The following is a 15,494-nucleotide window of genomic DNA, read 5'->3' as shown; positions in this document are numbered from 1 at the left end:
GACCGCGCCGGGGGGAGGCGGAGGCGGCGCGAGGAGGGGAGAGGAAGGGCGAGGGAGGAGCCCGAGGAGACGCAGCGGCGGGCGGGCGCGGTCCCCGGGGTGGCCCTGCTTCCGGGCGGCGGCGGGGGACCATGGCGGGCCTGGACGCCGGCCTGGCCGTGCCCGTGTGGCTCGCCGAGGATGACCTGGGCTGCATCATCTGTCACGGGCTGCTCGCCTGGCCCGTCACGCTGCCCTGCGGCCACAGCTTCTGCCGGGACTGCCTGAAGAGCCTGTGGGGCGCGGGGCGCCGCTGGGCCTGCCCCACCTGCCGCGAGGGCGACGCGCAGCCGCTGCAGATGCGGAAAAACACGCTGCTGCAGGACCTGGCCGACAAGTACAGCCGGGCGGCGGGCGAGCTGGAGGGCGATCCCCGCGGGACCCCGGGCCCCGGCCCCGCCCCCGGCCCCGCCCCCGGCCCCGCCCCCAGGCCGCCGCGCAGCGCAGCGCCGCCGCGGGTAGGCCGGCGGGACCCGGGCGCGCCGCGGCCTCCAGCCCGCCCCCGCCCCCGCCCCCGCGCACCCCTCCCCCGGCTCTTCCTCCCGCGTCCTCTCTGTTTTCCTTCTGCTTTCCTCCCTCCCCCGCTCTTTAGAAAGTTCAGAAAAAGATGAAGAAGCAGGGGGGGGGAATTAAATCGGAGATCCTTTCAACCTCGCTGCTCTGCTGCTTGGCATAGTTCCACTTCTTCCCAGTCTTTCTAACATTTTTTCTTTTTTTTTGGTGGTGAAATATATGTAACAAAATTTGCCATGTTAGCCGTTTTCAAGTGTACAGTTCCGTGGCTGTAGTTGTTTTTACAATGCCGTGCAGCCATCACCCCTATTTCCAGGACTTTGTCATCGCCTGGAACAGAAACTCTGCCCACTGAGCAATAACTTCACCCCTCCTCCCCCCAGCCTCGGGCAGCCTCTCGTCTACTTGCCGTCTCTGTGAATTTGCCTCCTTTAGATTCTCATGTAAATGGGATCATACAACATCTGTCCCTTTGTGTCTAGCTTCTCTCGCTGACGATTATGTTTTCAAGGTTTGTGCATGTCGTTAACGTGTCCAGCCTTCATTCCTTTCTGAGTAACAGCCCCTTGTATGTGTGTACCACACTTGTGAGGGCCCATTCATACATCCATGGGCATTTGGGTGGTTGCCACCTGTTGGTTGTTGCAATGTTGTAGTGAACGCTGGTGTACAAGTATCTGTTCTCAGAGTAGGAGAGGCCCAGTTTCCCCAGCTTCTGCTCCTGGGACTTGGTGTCTCTACCATCATCTTTTGCCCTGGGCACCTGTAAGGTTTCGTTCAGCTTGCGCCTTTGTGAGCCCTTCCTCACTGCCTCTCTGGCCTGAGCTCGGTGTCAGGTGAGACAGAGTTGGGGACCCTGTGCCATTCCTTTGGCCAGCCCCCAGCCAGGTTGGAACAGACATACGGGACAATTTGTGAATAAAGGGTGCTCTGCTCTCTGTCCAGGACCAGGACCAGGGTCCCAGGCTGGGAATCCTGAATACCGTTAGGGAGCCAGAGAGGGGGGCAAGGACAAGTAAAAACACCACAAAGCTTTTCTACTGCCAGGTTGCTCTTTTTTTTGAGTCAGTGTTTTCCGGAGTTCTGACAAAGTTGTTTCTGACAATTTCTGCTTGTTTTTTGATGTTTCTGAGTGTGGGGTGGGTGAGAGCTGGGAGCTGCTCACGACATCCTTCGGTGGGTCTCTGATGTCCTTTTAAACAGAGCTGAGGTCCTGTTGTATAGCCAGGTTCTCTTTCTCTCTCTCCCTTTTTAAAATGAATTAATAGACTTTATTTTTTAGAGCAGTTCTAGGTTTACAGAAAATTGAGCAGATAGTACAGGAAGTTCCTATAGACCCCTCACAGTTTCTCCTATTATTAACACCTTGTTTTAGTGCGGTACATTTGTTACAATTGATGAACCAATATTAATTATTTACATTGTTCTTTACATTAGGGTTCACTCTTCACGTTGTACAGTTCTATGACTTTTGACAGATGTTTGAGGTCATGTATCTACAATTATGGTTATACAGTTTTACTGCCCTGAAAATCCCCTACGCTCCTCCTGTCAACTACTGATCTTTTTACTATCTCTTTAGTTTTGCCTTTTCCAGAATGTCATATAGTTGGAATTATACAGTATCTAGCCTTTTCAGGCTGACTTCTTTCACAAAGCAAAATTAAGGTTTGTGGCTTGATAGCTCATTTCTTTTTATTGCTCAGTAAATATTTCATTGCATAGATGTACCTCAGTTTATCCATTTACCTTTTGATGGACATATTGGTTGCTTTCATTTTTTGGGCAATTTTGAATAAAGCCTGTTTTCTCCTTTTATATTATAAATATAGCATTGTCCCTCAGGTTCTTAAAACTCTTTGTTAATATAGTTTATAGTGATTGAATATACTTTCCATTGGCTTTTAAATTAAAATGATCATCTTTGGATGGTAGGGTATTAGATGATTTAAAACATTTCTTCTTCTTCATTCTCTGCATTTTCTAAATTTGCCACAATAAACGTGCATTTGTCTTATGGATAGAAAAAGCAATGGACTTATTTTTAAAAGTTTTTAATTTGCTCAGGTGCCTGGGTAAGGACTCCACTCCAGAGTTCCAGCTGCTTGAATATTTATGAGTGGGGACTGGAAATTTAAGAGCAAACAGTGTTACCAGTGCTCAACCACCTCCCTCTCTAAAATAACCTGATTATGACTTCCAAAACACATGCTATTTGGGGGATACCAGGGCTTTTGAAGAGATAAAAAAAAGGTCCTGGGTCAATTCTAGATTTTGAGGTTCCAGCAAAATTTAAAATATGACAAATGTCAAAACAAAGTTTTAAAAACTCTGGTTTATTTACAACTGAATGATTAACACCTTATATTTCTGTGACTCTATGTAGAATCACCCCTATTGGAGGTGATGCAGAGGTCCCCATTGAGGTCTGTGCCCAGCCTGTCTCTGATGACTGTTGCCAGAGATTGTTGCCAAAATATGTTGGCTGCAAAACTTAGTTCCATGCCAACCAGGCAGCTGAGCAGATTCAGCTCTTTAAATGGAGCTGTTTAGCTGGTTTCCTCTTATGGCCACTGGGCGATCGGTAAGGGAAACAGGCATGCAAAAGGTTTGGGAAGTTTCCCTCCTTGTCCTCTGAATATTTTTGTCACTCCCTTGCCTGGTCCTTTACTCAGCTTTCGCCCTCTGTCTAGAGCTGATTCTTGGGTCTAGCTTTGTGTTCTGCTTTGGTCTTTTAAAGGCGGAGGCATCGAAGAGCGTCACGGAAGTTGGCCAGGAGCTGGCAGAGCTGGTGGAACAGCTTGTAGACATTGTCAGGAGCCTTCAGAATCAGAGACACCCCCCAGAATCTGGGCCAAAGAACCAACTGAACATCCTGGGCATGGTAGGCTCAGCTGGGAGACGAAAGAACATGGCAAGGGGCAGGGCTAGGGACAGCTTCCAACTGGAGCAACATGAGGGTGTTTGCAGTTGAAGGATGCACTCTCTCAATCTTTTACGATTCTCTTTACTGCCAAACAGGGGTGACTGGAGGTTTGGAATGCTTGAGGTGAGGGAGGGAAGCTTCAGGTGGCCTAGGTTCCACCCCATCCCTCTGCCTAACCAGCTCTAAGGTCACCAGCGGCCTCTGTGTGAATCTGCAGACGTTCTAGCCCTCACCTTCATTGACCTTTCGGTAGCCTTGGGCACAGCTGGCCCACCTTCATCCTTGCTGCTGCGCCACAAGCCTTCCAGCCTCCCCGTTTCTCTCTGGCTGCTCCTTTTCGGTCCATTTTGCAGGCTCACTCTCCTCTGCTTAGCAATGAAATGCTGGGATTCCTCAAGGCTGGTCCCTTTTTCTTCCCTTTCGTGAGCACAAACATAGCTCCAGCCTGGCCTCTTCTCTGAGCTCTAGGCTGGTGTCTTCCTTCTCATGTTTTCCTCTTGGTATCGAAAAGGCACATGACACTTAACATGCCCCAAACTGTTCCTCCTCTGAATTCTCCACCTGACTGGCACTGTTACTTTTCCAAGGGCACAGCCAGAAACCTGGGAATCATGTCAAGTCTTCCCTCACCTGCTGAAACATCTCTGGAATCTATTTACTACCCTTGAGCTCCTTTGAGATTTCTCTAATCCAAGTTTATGACCATTTCTTGCCTGGACTGCTACAGTAGCCTCCTGATTGCTCCACTCTACCCCCTCTAGTCTGCTGTGCTTATGGTTGTTAGAGTGACTCCTCTCAAATGCACATGTGGTTGCGTAACTCATCTGCTTAAAACACTCCAATGACGTCAGTCTGTGCAGGATTAAGACCCAAATCCTCACAGAACACACAAGGCCCTGCAGGATTCTATCCCTGCCTGCCTCTCCCATCTCATGTCCCACAGCTCTTCCTCGCTCTTCAGGCCCCAGCCTCACTGGCCCACATCAGCCCCTCCAGGGTGCTTCACACTTTTTCCCACTGCAGGGAAGCTATGTGATCTAATGATAGTGTCTGGGGACAATTATCTAGCCTTTGTGGTTTATCTCAGTGACTGTATTATTTATTTTGTAAAGCCCCTATTATATGGGCCTACAAACTTTATGACTTTTTTCAGTATTAAGAAATTGATATTTATTGTACAGAATACTAGGAAATACATAGCAGTTTAAAGAAAATAAATGAAAATCATCCATAACCCTACCACTCTTGAATGCTTTTGCTGTACTATGTATTATTCCAGATTGTTTTGAAGGTGTGTATTTTGAGGGCCTAATTATGTTTTTAAAAACTCGTTAGGAGGTAAGTGGAAAATTATAGATGGGTTGCAGAGCTGGAATAAGCTATTTGATGAATTCCTGAGGAGACTTTCATTATTATTATTTTTTTAAATGCTTCACCAATAGTCTTTTTCTGGTGGGGTGGACCATTCCTTGGCTTCTCCAAATCCGGTGACTTCCAACACACCTGAGGAAAAAATGAGAGACATTCTACATGACCTAGAAGATATCCGAGGGAAATTACGAGAAAACTTCACAGGGAAAGAGCGCCTTGAAGAACAAAGGCAGGGTGAGTTGATTTTCTTTGGAGAGGAGACTTAAATACGGAAGTTGGGGGGAAATGGCTTTGTTTTTTGGGGACATGACCCCAGAGCCCAGCTACGTTGTCACCATGGTGTTGTAAGTAAGGAGGGAATGGACAGGTATTTTGTGGCTGGCTATGTTTTTGGAAGTGAATGGAGGTGTAAGGCCCTTGATGAGATAGAAACTCATTTTCTAAGACCTGTACATCTAGAATCTGGACCAGATTTTGCTAGCTTACCACTCATCTCTCTGAGGAGATTCAGAAATAGGCTGCTTTTTATTTTTAACTAGTAAATGTCTTTATTAACAAAACATGCAACTTTATGCCCTGGCCCGTGTGGCTCAGTTGGTTGAGCGTTGACCCATGCATGGAAAGGCTGCAGGTTCAATTCCTGGTCAGGGCACCTACCCAGGTTGTGCATTTCCCACAGGGAAGCAACTGATCGATGTTTTTCACTCTCTCCCTCTCCTTTCCTCTCTCTATAAGATCAGTTAAAAAATATTTAAAAATTTTAAAAAATTATTTAAATATGCATTTAATTTTAAAAAATTTTAATTGTGGTAAAACACATATAACATAAAATTCATGATCTTAACCATTTTTAAGCATATAGTTTAATAGTGTTAAGCACATTCATATTGTTGTGCACCCAAGCTCCAGATCTTTTTAATTTTGCAAAACTGAAACTATATTGTTTAAACAATAACTCCCTATTCCCCAGGCCCTGGCAACCACCATTCCACTTTCAGTTTCTATGAGTTTGATTGTTCTAGATGCCAGATATAAGTGGAATTTTACAGCTATTGTGTTTTTATGACTGGCTTATTTCACTTAGTATAATGGTCTCAAGGGTCATCTGAGTTGTAGTACGGGTCAGAATTTTCTTCCTCTTTAAGGCTGAATAATATCCCATTGTATGTATACACCGAATTTTGTTTATCCATTTAACGGACAATGGACAGCAGGTTGCTTCCACCTCTTGGCTGTTGTGAGTAATGCAGCTATGGACATGGGCCTGCAAATAACTCTTCAGGATCCTGCTTTCAGTTCTTTTGAATATGTGCCCAGAAGTGGAATTGCTGGATCATATGATAATTCTGTTTTAAAGTTTTCGAGGAATTAAGTATACATTTTAAAGTATTCTTAAAAATTCAACTTATAAAATTTAAGTATTGCTGTAATAAGTACTATATAGTTCTTTCTTTGTGATTATGTTGTTTTTGCTTATTTCGACCAGTCCAGAATGTTTTTAAAACAAAGGATCTGGATGTATCCCTATGTACTGAAACATCATTCCTGAAGTTGTCACAAGATTGCTTTTAAGACAATAGATTAGTGTCCTTCGAGTCAGTGCTTTAACAGCTGCTAAGCAATTTGACTGCCTCACCACAATGATTTCCTTTGGCCCTACGTGAGTACACCACGGGCTGCCATGGAAATCACATTTTATGCAGAACAAGCCTAGTTAAACAGGATAGTTCTGTAAGAGACCTCTTCCTGTTATTATTATTTTCTATCCCCAAAGGATCTTGGCTACTTTTGAAAAAAAGACAAAGCCTGAAGTTTATTCTCTTATTAGACAAATGAGATTTTTTAGATTCTATTATAAAGAAATTTCTCTAATTTTCTAAGTACTTAAATTTATATAATAAGCATTTCTGTAAAATTAGCTGCTTAATGAAGCTTAATTTTTTTTCTTTTGCAAAAATCTATCATAACCAGTGGGTAAACAATCGAGTTTACACCCAGAGAAACTGATGTGTCATAAAACTTCATCTCTTTAATAGTTACCAGTGTTTTATTGAATAGTTACATACTCAGCATTTATGAATATACATCATGTATCATCTTTTTTCTAAGTACCTTCAAGGACCAGTCAAGTGTAGATTATTTTCCCCCATCAGTAGGAGAAAAAAAATGGTGAATGTTGGCTAAAAACATTTTTTAACACCATGATTAAGTAAAAGTCCTATATGTATCCTTGGGCAAGGGAAACAACCAAAAACAAAAAAAAAACAAAACACACAACCAAACCAAAAACAAACAAAAAACCACAAATGGAGCTACATCAAATTAAAAAGTTTTTTCACAGCAAAGGAAACCAACAATAAAATGAAAAGAGCCTACTGAATGGGAGAAGATAATCCCATAAGGGGTTAATATCCAAAATATATAAGGAACTAATACAACTTAACCCCCCCCAACAACCTGATTAAAAAAATGGGCAGAGAACCTAAATAGACATTTTTTCCAAAGAGGACATGTAGATGGCCAATAGACATGTGAAAAGATGCTCAGCATCACTAATTATCAGAGAAATGCAAATTAAAGCCACAGTGAGATACCACCTCACACCCGTCAGAATGGCTACATCGATAAAGCAACGAACAAATACTGGCGAGGATGTGGAGAGAAGGGAAGCCGCGTGCGCCGTTGGTGGGATTGTAAACTGGTGCAGCCACTGTGGAAAACAGTATGGAGAGTCCTCAAAAAATTAAAAATGGAACTGCCGTATGACCCAGCAATTCCACTTCTGAGTATATACCCAAAGAAATTCAAAACACTAATTCTAAGAGATATATGCACCCCTGTGCTCACTGCAGCGTCATGCACAGTAGCCAAGATCTGGAAGCGACCTGAGTGTCTATGGACAGGTGAGTGGGTGAAGAAGAGTGGCACCTGTGTGCAATGGAATATTAGCGATAAAAAAAGAATGAATCTTGCCGTTTGTGACAACATGGATGGACCTAGGTGGTATCATGCTAAGTGAAGTACGTCAGACGGAGAAAGACAAATACCGTGATTTCACTTATATGTAGAATATAACGCCCCCCCAAATGTATAAACAAAACAGAAACAAACTCACAGATACAGAGAACAAAGTAATGACGGCCAGTTGGAAGGGGATGGGGGTGGGGGAACAAGGTGAAGGGATTCAGAAGTACGAATTTCCAGTTATAAAAACAGCCACGGGATGTAAAGCACAGCACAGGGACTAGAGTCAGTAATATCGTGATAACTGTGTACGGTGTGGTATCAGGTGGATACTGGACTTATCAGTGTGATCACTTTGTAAGTTATAGAAATGTCTAATCACTACGTTGTACACCTGAAACTAATATAATAGTGTATGTCAACTGTAATTGAAAAATTAAAAAAAAATTTTTTTAAACCAACAAGTAAAAACCCTGCCAGCTCACCACGAGAACAGTGGTGCCCACCTGAATTTCGATCATGGCTCCTTGAAGGATGGCTCTGCTGCTCTCGCGGCCGCACAGCCCGCACCCTACACGGGGCCTTTTGTCTCCTCTCAGTCTTACTCTTAGGCTGACTTGATGTGGCCGTCACTTCAAGACACAAACGGGGGAAGATGTTACCCTCGTGGTCCACACTCGGACGTTCCCTCTCCTTTCCCTCCTGCTCCCTACTCCACGGGCATTGGAAGCACACAGTAGCTTTACGTTAACAATTAAACTTCAGGACATTGAGAGGGAAGCAGGAGATGTCAGTGAGTTGAGATGAATCTCACACCAACTCATGTGCCCCAGTTTTTTTGTTTAAAATATATCTTTATGGATTTCAGAGAGGGAGAGAGAGAGAGAAAAACATCAATGATGAGAGAGTCATTGATCGGCCGCCTCCTGCACGCCCCCCACTGGGGACCGAGCCCGCAACCGGGGCATGTGCCCTGACCGGGAATCGAACCCCGATCGCCTGGATCCTAGGTCAACGCTCAACCGCTGAGCCCCGCCAGCTGGGCTTCCCCAGTTTTTATAACAGTTTAAAGCATTGACATGGGGTTCATGGATATTATGGGTGTCGGGGCACCGTGATCCCCTGGAACGATGTTAGTTGATTTATTTGATAACTGTGCATCCGACACTTTTTATATACCTGGCACTAGGCTTGGTTCTTAAAACACAGAGATGAGCAGGGAGCCAGCAGCATGCTTAGAGGTCAGTGAGGAAACAGTGGGACAGTGCATGGCGAGAACCCGGGGGCTGACGAACCTGAGCTGGCTGCACCGCCTGGTCAAGCCCTGACGCTACAATGTGTTGCCCATGAGGAGGACCCGCCATGTGCTCTGATCATGATGCTTAGACACCTTCTACTTGCCTCTTTTTAATGGGACTTTTACCCTCCCGATTTCTTTGATTCCTTAGTTAAACTCCCGGAAGGTCTTTCTTCCTCCTCGTGCCCACCGACTGGCCAGGGCCCCTTTGCATCCAGGTTTGCTCAGTGTAAGTATGTGGTCTGCTTCAAACCTGGGCTTGGCCTGCTGCAGAGAGGAGCTGTGAGAGTATGCTGTGGCCATCTCCCTGCCGCGAGGACTACCCACCCCAGACTAGGTCCCTCCACATGGGGAGCTGATGACAAAGACAAAAGGAATTAGAGACTCCCAAATTCCAAGCTACGTCAGACCCACGAGGACTCCGAGCCCAGGCAACCTGTGGGCATCCACGCTGGGGCCAACATATGCAGCCAACTGCCCCTTCCCCAACCTGATCAGTTACTGTCGCTGTCCCAGTCTGCAGCAGTCACTGAGAGGACAGATCCTGGAGCCAGACTGCTTGGGTTTGACTCCCAGCTCCTGTGCTCATTCGCTGTGTGATCTCAGACAAGTTACATAACCTCCCAGGGCCTCAGTTCCTTCATCTGTAAGATGGAGATAATAATAGTCCTTACTTCCCTCGAGGGATTGTCCCGAGGGTTAAATGAGTGAATGTTTTTAAATGTGTGCCTAGAGTAGAGAGGCTATGTGTTAGCACTTACTTGCTCAATAGGAAACAGTAGAAAATATACAAAATGAATCAGACATGATCCTTAATCAGGAAGCTTATGCATAACTAGAGAGGTATAAATAAGCAGTGGTCATGTCCCTGTCCTGTAGGTAGCAGATGGTGTATTAGAGAACAGGGGAAACACTAGGGGTATTGAGAAAAGCAAGAGGTGACTTTTCTGGGTGGGATTCAGAGAGGGCTTCCTGAAAGCAGGTTAATGGTATGTAGAGATTAAGGAGGGAAAGGGGTATTGTTGGTAGACAACATCAGGGGTATGTACAGAGAACAGCAAATTGATGTTCTAATATTTCTTTATCACACCCAAAGAAACAAAGCTGCTTCTTGCTATTTGAAGACCTCTTAGCACAGACAATCAGAGCTGGCTGGTTATGTTCTTGTTTTTTGTCTTTCAGGGGCCATCAGTCCAACCTTTGAGCTCAAGAGCCTCTCCTGTAGCCTGGAGGTGTCCCAGGATCGCCGGAAGGTGACTGTGTCTCACATGCCACAGCTTTATTCCTGGAGCCGTGACAGGTTTACAACCTGCCAGGTCTTATGTGCCCAAGCCTTCTCTTCTGGGCAGAAGTACTGGGAAGTGGACACTCAGCATTGCAGTCACTGGGCAATTGGGGTGGCTTCCTGGGGGATGAGTCGCGACCAGATCCTGGGAAGGACCAGGGACTCCTGGTGTGTAGAGTGGAAGGGAACCAGCCAGCTTTCTATGTGGCATATGGTCAAGGAAACTGTCCTTGGCTCAGAAAAACCGGAGGTGGTGGGCATCTGGCTGGATCTTGAGCAGGGGAAGCTGGCCTTCTATTCAGTGGCTAATCAGGAGAAGCTTCTGTGCGAGTGCCCGGTGTCCGCCTCCTCGCCCCTGCACCCTGCCTTTTGGCTCTATGGTTTACATCCTGGAAATTCTCTGACGATAAGGCCAGTCAAGGTATAAAGCTTAAAACACGGGGGTTTTCTGTCCTCTCTGTCTGCCTTCAAGCAGGGTAGCAACTTAGAAGAATCCCACTCTTGAAGTTAAGGGATGTGCAGTAAAGGGTTAACTCTGCAGACTTGGGATGTTAAAAGTCTGCACAGTCCAAAGAAAGGAAGGGCCCCTTGTTTGGCTCCTGGAAGATAATCTCCTTTCCTTCAGAATATCCTGCCTCGTAAGAGTGACTTTGTTCATCTGGAGGCCTTGGACCAGGAGGTGTCATCAGCCTGACCTCTGGGGAGCTGGAGACTAAGGTTGGTGAGGCCTGTCTACCTGACCGACCTCCTCCCCTAAAAGCCCTGGATACCAAGGCTTGGGTGAGTTTCTCTGGTTGACAGTACTCCTTGCACACTGTCACACATCGTTGCTGGGAGACTTAAGCGTTCATTGCCCGTCTGACTCCACTGGGAGAGGATAATTGGTGTCTCTTGGCTACTGCCCTATGTGCCTTTTTTGGTACTACTGATTTTAATATGTATCTTTTCACTGTAATAACCTAACCAAGATTGTAACAGCTTTGCTGAGTTCTGTGAGTCCTAGTGAATCACTGAAGCTAAGAGTAGTTTTAGGGACCCTCAAAGGCAAGGGGCATGTTATGAATCTCTGTGTAATATTACCACAAATGTAGTAGTTTCAAACAACACACATTTATTGCCTCAGATTCTGTGAGTCAGGAGTCAGGGCACAACATAGCTGAGGCCTCTGCTTCAGAGTCTCACAAGCTGCAGTCAGGGTGTGAGCTGGGGCCATGGTGTCATCAGAGGCTCGACTAGGGAAGGATCTGCTTCCAAACTCACCGGGTTGTTGGCCACATTCAGTTTCTCATGGGTTGTCAGACTGAGGGCTTCAGTTTCTGTTGAGTATTGGTTTGATATGATTTTATTTTATTTTTTAATATACCTTTATTGTTGAAAATATTACAGATGTCCCCCTCTATTCTCCATTGACCACCTCCACCCTGCCCCACCCCCCTGGTTTGGTATGATTTTAAATCCATTCATTTATGACTTAAGTGAAGTTGTTTTAATCCTGTTTATGGCAAAGACAAAAAAAATGTTTTTAGAAGGAAAGTTGTTTTGATATAGAAGAACGAAGTCAGGACGTCATTACCTCACCTGTTGTTGATAAGCACTCAGTAGCCACTGAGGGCCCCTGCTGGGGGCTTACTGATGAGAACAGGTAGAGAAGCAACTATGGCAAGAGGACACTTAGACTATAAACCCTGGTACTCAGCTGGTAAATACTGGTGCTTGGCTCGGTGGCACCGTCATGACAAGCTTGCTGCAGAAAGACTACTGGCCTTGTGGGACTGGCATATGTGAGAGTCTGCATGAGAGACTAAGAATATTGTACACAAAGATTCGTGATGTTCTTGAGCAAATCCCTAAAAGTGCAGCCTATAGGAAGTATACAGAAGAGATCAGAAGTGAGGAGCTGGTTAAAGCAGAACCGAATGTTAGAAAATTAGAAGACCAACTTCAAGGTGGCCAAAAGAAGAGGTGATTCTTCAGGCTGAAAATGAACTAATTCTGGCCAGAACAATGATACAGTGGAAACCATGGGCGCCTGGAGTGGACGAGCTTCCTGACAACCAGTGGAAGGAAGGGGCCAGTATAATCATCACCAAATGACTTGTGTGTTGATAGGAAACTGATGTCATTAAATGTTCTGGTATATCAAAAATGCTTCCATATTATCGACATCTTATAGTCAAGAAAGTTGATGCAAAACATATTTAGGAGACTTGTTTAAACTGATGATTATGGCCCAGCTGGGGGTGGCTCAGCGGTTGAGCGTCGACCTGGGATCCAGGCGATCGGGGTTCGATTCCTGGTCGGGGCACATGCCCGGGTTGTGGGCTTGATCAATGACTCTCTCATCATTGATGTTTCTCTCTCTCTCTCTCTCCCTCTCCTTTCCTCTCTGAAATCAATAAAGATATATTAAAAAAAAAAAAAAAGTAAACTGATGATTATGGTCATAGGCACTTGTGAATTAGTTTTCATTAGAGCATTCATTCAAATAATTTCAAGATGATATTTTTTTAAATAGAGGTTCTGGGAAGATTTGAAAGTTAATTAGAAAATTTTCTATATATTTCATTGCAGAGGCCATATTCAAAAGGTGAAATATTTTTAGTAGTACCTTCAACACATTTTAATTTTTTTATTCTAAAGAGATCAGAAGAGGAACTTAATTATTATTGCTTAAACAAATGTACAGGTCACTGTTTGAAGTGAAATGGTAAGAGTAAAACCCATCAAATTAGAATTCATGGTACATTAGAGAAAATTGGTATTTTATTTAAAAGAAAGATTTCTTATTTACAGTTGTAGCTGGAAATTTTTTTGGGGGGTCTCATTTAAGGAAGTTAGCTTTCTGGCTTTTAACCAGAGTACATCAGGGTAGAGAGAGAATTTCTGTAAAAGAAGAGATATTAAGAGTTCCTAAAGTTTATCTGGATATGCATAGGCTTATACTCAGAACATCTGAATTGTATGGTTATAAATCCTAAGTGGAATCACTAAGTAGTTTTCACTTTTTCCAATATGAGTGTAGCTGGGTCTCAAACAGAAGATCAGGCTGTTCAAGGAAAGATACGACTGATAAATTTAAGGTTAAACCAAAATAAAATTACTTTTCAGGTGTCCTCACCTTTTCTTCCCAGCCCCCTATCACTTCTAAATACTTAGTTAAATTTGGTATTTCTTACCTTCAAAGGCGGTACATTTGGGGTTTTCGTGCATGTGCGTGCACATGCCTATGTAAACGTTTTGCTATCTCTGTGGCAAAGTAGAATCTGAGAGTTTTCAGAATGGGGAAAAAAAATTGTATTTTTCTTTTTCTTTTTCTTTCTCCCCTTACAGAGCCATCAATCGAATGCTAAGTAAATACTAAATGGGGGGAAAAAGACTATAAATACTGAGAGTTTGAGAGGCCTATCTGAGAGCTTGGGTCTGGGCAATGCAACACTTTGCTGACCTAAATTAACTTTGGGGCATTAACTCCGACTGTGGTAAAGGTGACTCTTACCAGCAGGGGCAAAAGCCTTGCAGCCGCCTCTCGAGGAGATCATCTTGCCCAACACTGTTGCCATCGTTCCCTAGCAACGTGCTCTTGCAACAAGGGACTGCTGCTTTTGCGCTGGCAACTCTTGGCTGGCTGAGCCTTCTCTCCCAAGCATCAACCCCTATCAAGGTATATCTCAACTAAATTTGGACTTTATTCCTTTCGCCGTCTCCCCTTGATCTATCATGGGTTCAGAGTATGCTATTTCTTTATTGGCTTATGAAGAGACATTATCCTGTATGCTCCTGGCTTGTGAAATTTTTATAATTCCCGCAGGGAAGCAATGTTAAATAAACTATTGTCAAAGACAAATTCAGTCTCTGAGCATAATTTGTCCCCCCCCAAAAAAAATCAGGTGTGTGTGGGGGGGTCATGACGGCCATCTTATAGTCTGCATCATTTCATACTTGATTTCTCCTATTTTTAAAAAATAATTGTATTATATATAACAGAATAGATATAGAAAACTACACAAAACGTGTGTGGAGCAGAATGAATGATTATAAGGTGAACAACCTTGTTAACTACCCTTCAGGTCAAGAAATGAAAGCTTGCTACCCACCCTAGGAGCTCCTTCATGTACCCAGTCCCAATCACAAAACCCTCCTGCCACCTAAAAGGAATCCTGACTTTTTTTTTTTTTAATGTTTTTATTAATTTGAGAGAGAGAGGAAAGAGAAGGGAGAGAGAGAGAGACACTGATGTGAGAGAGAAACATGGATCCCCACACCCTGGGCATGTGCCCTGACTGGGAATTAGACCATGACCTCGGTGCATGGGATGACCTGACCCTCAGCCAAGTGAGCCACACCAGCCAGGGCACGAATCCTGAGCTTTATAGTGATCACTTCCTTGCATTTCTTTAGAGTTATACATCTCTAGCCACAAGACTTTAGTCTTGCCCATTAAAAAAAAAAAAAGCCCGGCCAGTGTGGTGCAATTGGTTTAGTGTTGTCCCATGCACCAGGAGGTCACGATGTTTCTCTCATTAGTGTTTCTACCTCTCCCTTCCTCTCTCTGAAATTAATAAAAACATATTTAAAAAAAAACCCTGATGTCTTTTTCTTAACAGCTTTGTTGAGATATAATTTCCATACTATAACAGTCACCTATTTAAAGCGTACAGATCAATGACTTTGCATATTTACAGAGTTGTGAAGCCATCACCATAATCTTAGAACATTCTAATCACCCCCAGAAAGAACCCTAGATGGTGTCTTTTAAGTCTCCTAATCTACATGTCTCCTTCCCATACTTTGTTGTACTTACCATTCATCTGTAGGACTCCAGGTTGCATTGGGACCTATTCTGAAGAGGTGGAAATTCACCCAGCCGCTGTGGTTCAGCGGTTGAGCATCAACCTAGGAACCAAGAGGTCATGGTTCGATTCCTGGTCAGGGCACATGCCGGGGTTGGGGACTCGATCCCCAGCAGGGGGTGTGCAGGAGGCAGCCCATCGGTGATGTTTCTCATCAATGTTTCTATCTATCCCTTTCCCTTCCTCTAAAAATCAATAAAAACATATATTTTTAAAAAAATCTGAGCTCAGATAATTTGCTTTATAAAC

The 15,494-nt window shown here is 44.4% G+C and overlaps 1 protein-coding gene across 1 annotated transcript; it reads left to right on the top strand.

Annotated features, from left to right (window-relative positions):
• Nucleotides 1-118: 118 nt before the first annotated feature.
• On the top strand, nucleotides 119-14,236 carry RNF135 (ring finger protein 135). The gene is made up of 5 exons (XM_081116098.1): nucleotides 119-497; nucleotides 3,293-3,436; nucleotides 4,921-5,083; nucleotides 9,262-9,339; nucleotides 10,293-14,236. The coding sequence occupies exons 1-5, from the start codon at nucleotides 132-134 to the stop codon at nucleotides 10,820-10,822; spliced, it is 1,281 nt and encodes a 426-aa protein (XP_080972224.1). The 5' UTR covers nucleotides 119-131; the 3' UTR covers nucleotides 10,823-14,236.
• Nucleotides 14,237-15,494: the final 1,258 nt, after the last annotated feature.

This window comes from Miniopterus schreibersii (assembly GCF_964146895.1).
Source record: "Miniopterus schreibersii genome assembly, chromosome: 16".
In the NCBI taxonomy this organism is placed as follows: domain Eukaryota; kingdom Metazoa; phylum Chordata; class Mammalia; order Chiroptera; family Miniopteridae; genus Miniopterus; species Miniopterus schreibersii.
The sequence above is the reverse complement of the archived record's forward strand: the minus strand, read 5'-3'. Positions and strand labels throughout refer to the sequence as shown.

Excerpts from the sequence above, each read along its gene's own strand:
- RNF135 (XM_081116098.1), top strand. The coding sequence starts at position 132 with ATGGCGGGCCTGGACGCCGGCCTGGCCGTGCCCGTGTGGCTCGCCGAG. Across the intron at positions 498-3,292 it reads GCAGCGCAGCGCCGCCGCGG|GCGGAGGCATCGAAGAGCGT; the intron begins GTAGGCCGGCGG and ends GGTCTTTTAAAG. Across the intron at positions 3,437-4,920 it reads AACTGAACATCCTGGGCATG|TCTTTTTCTGGTGGGGTGGA; the intron begins GTAGGCTCAGCT and ends CTTCACCAATAG.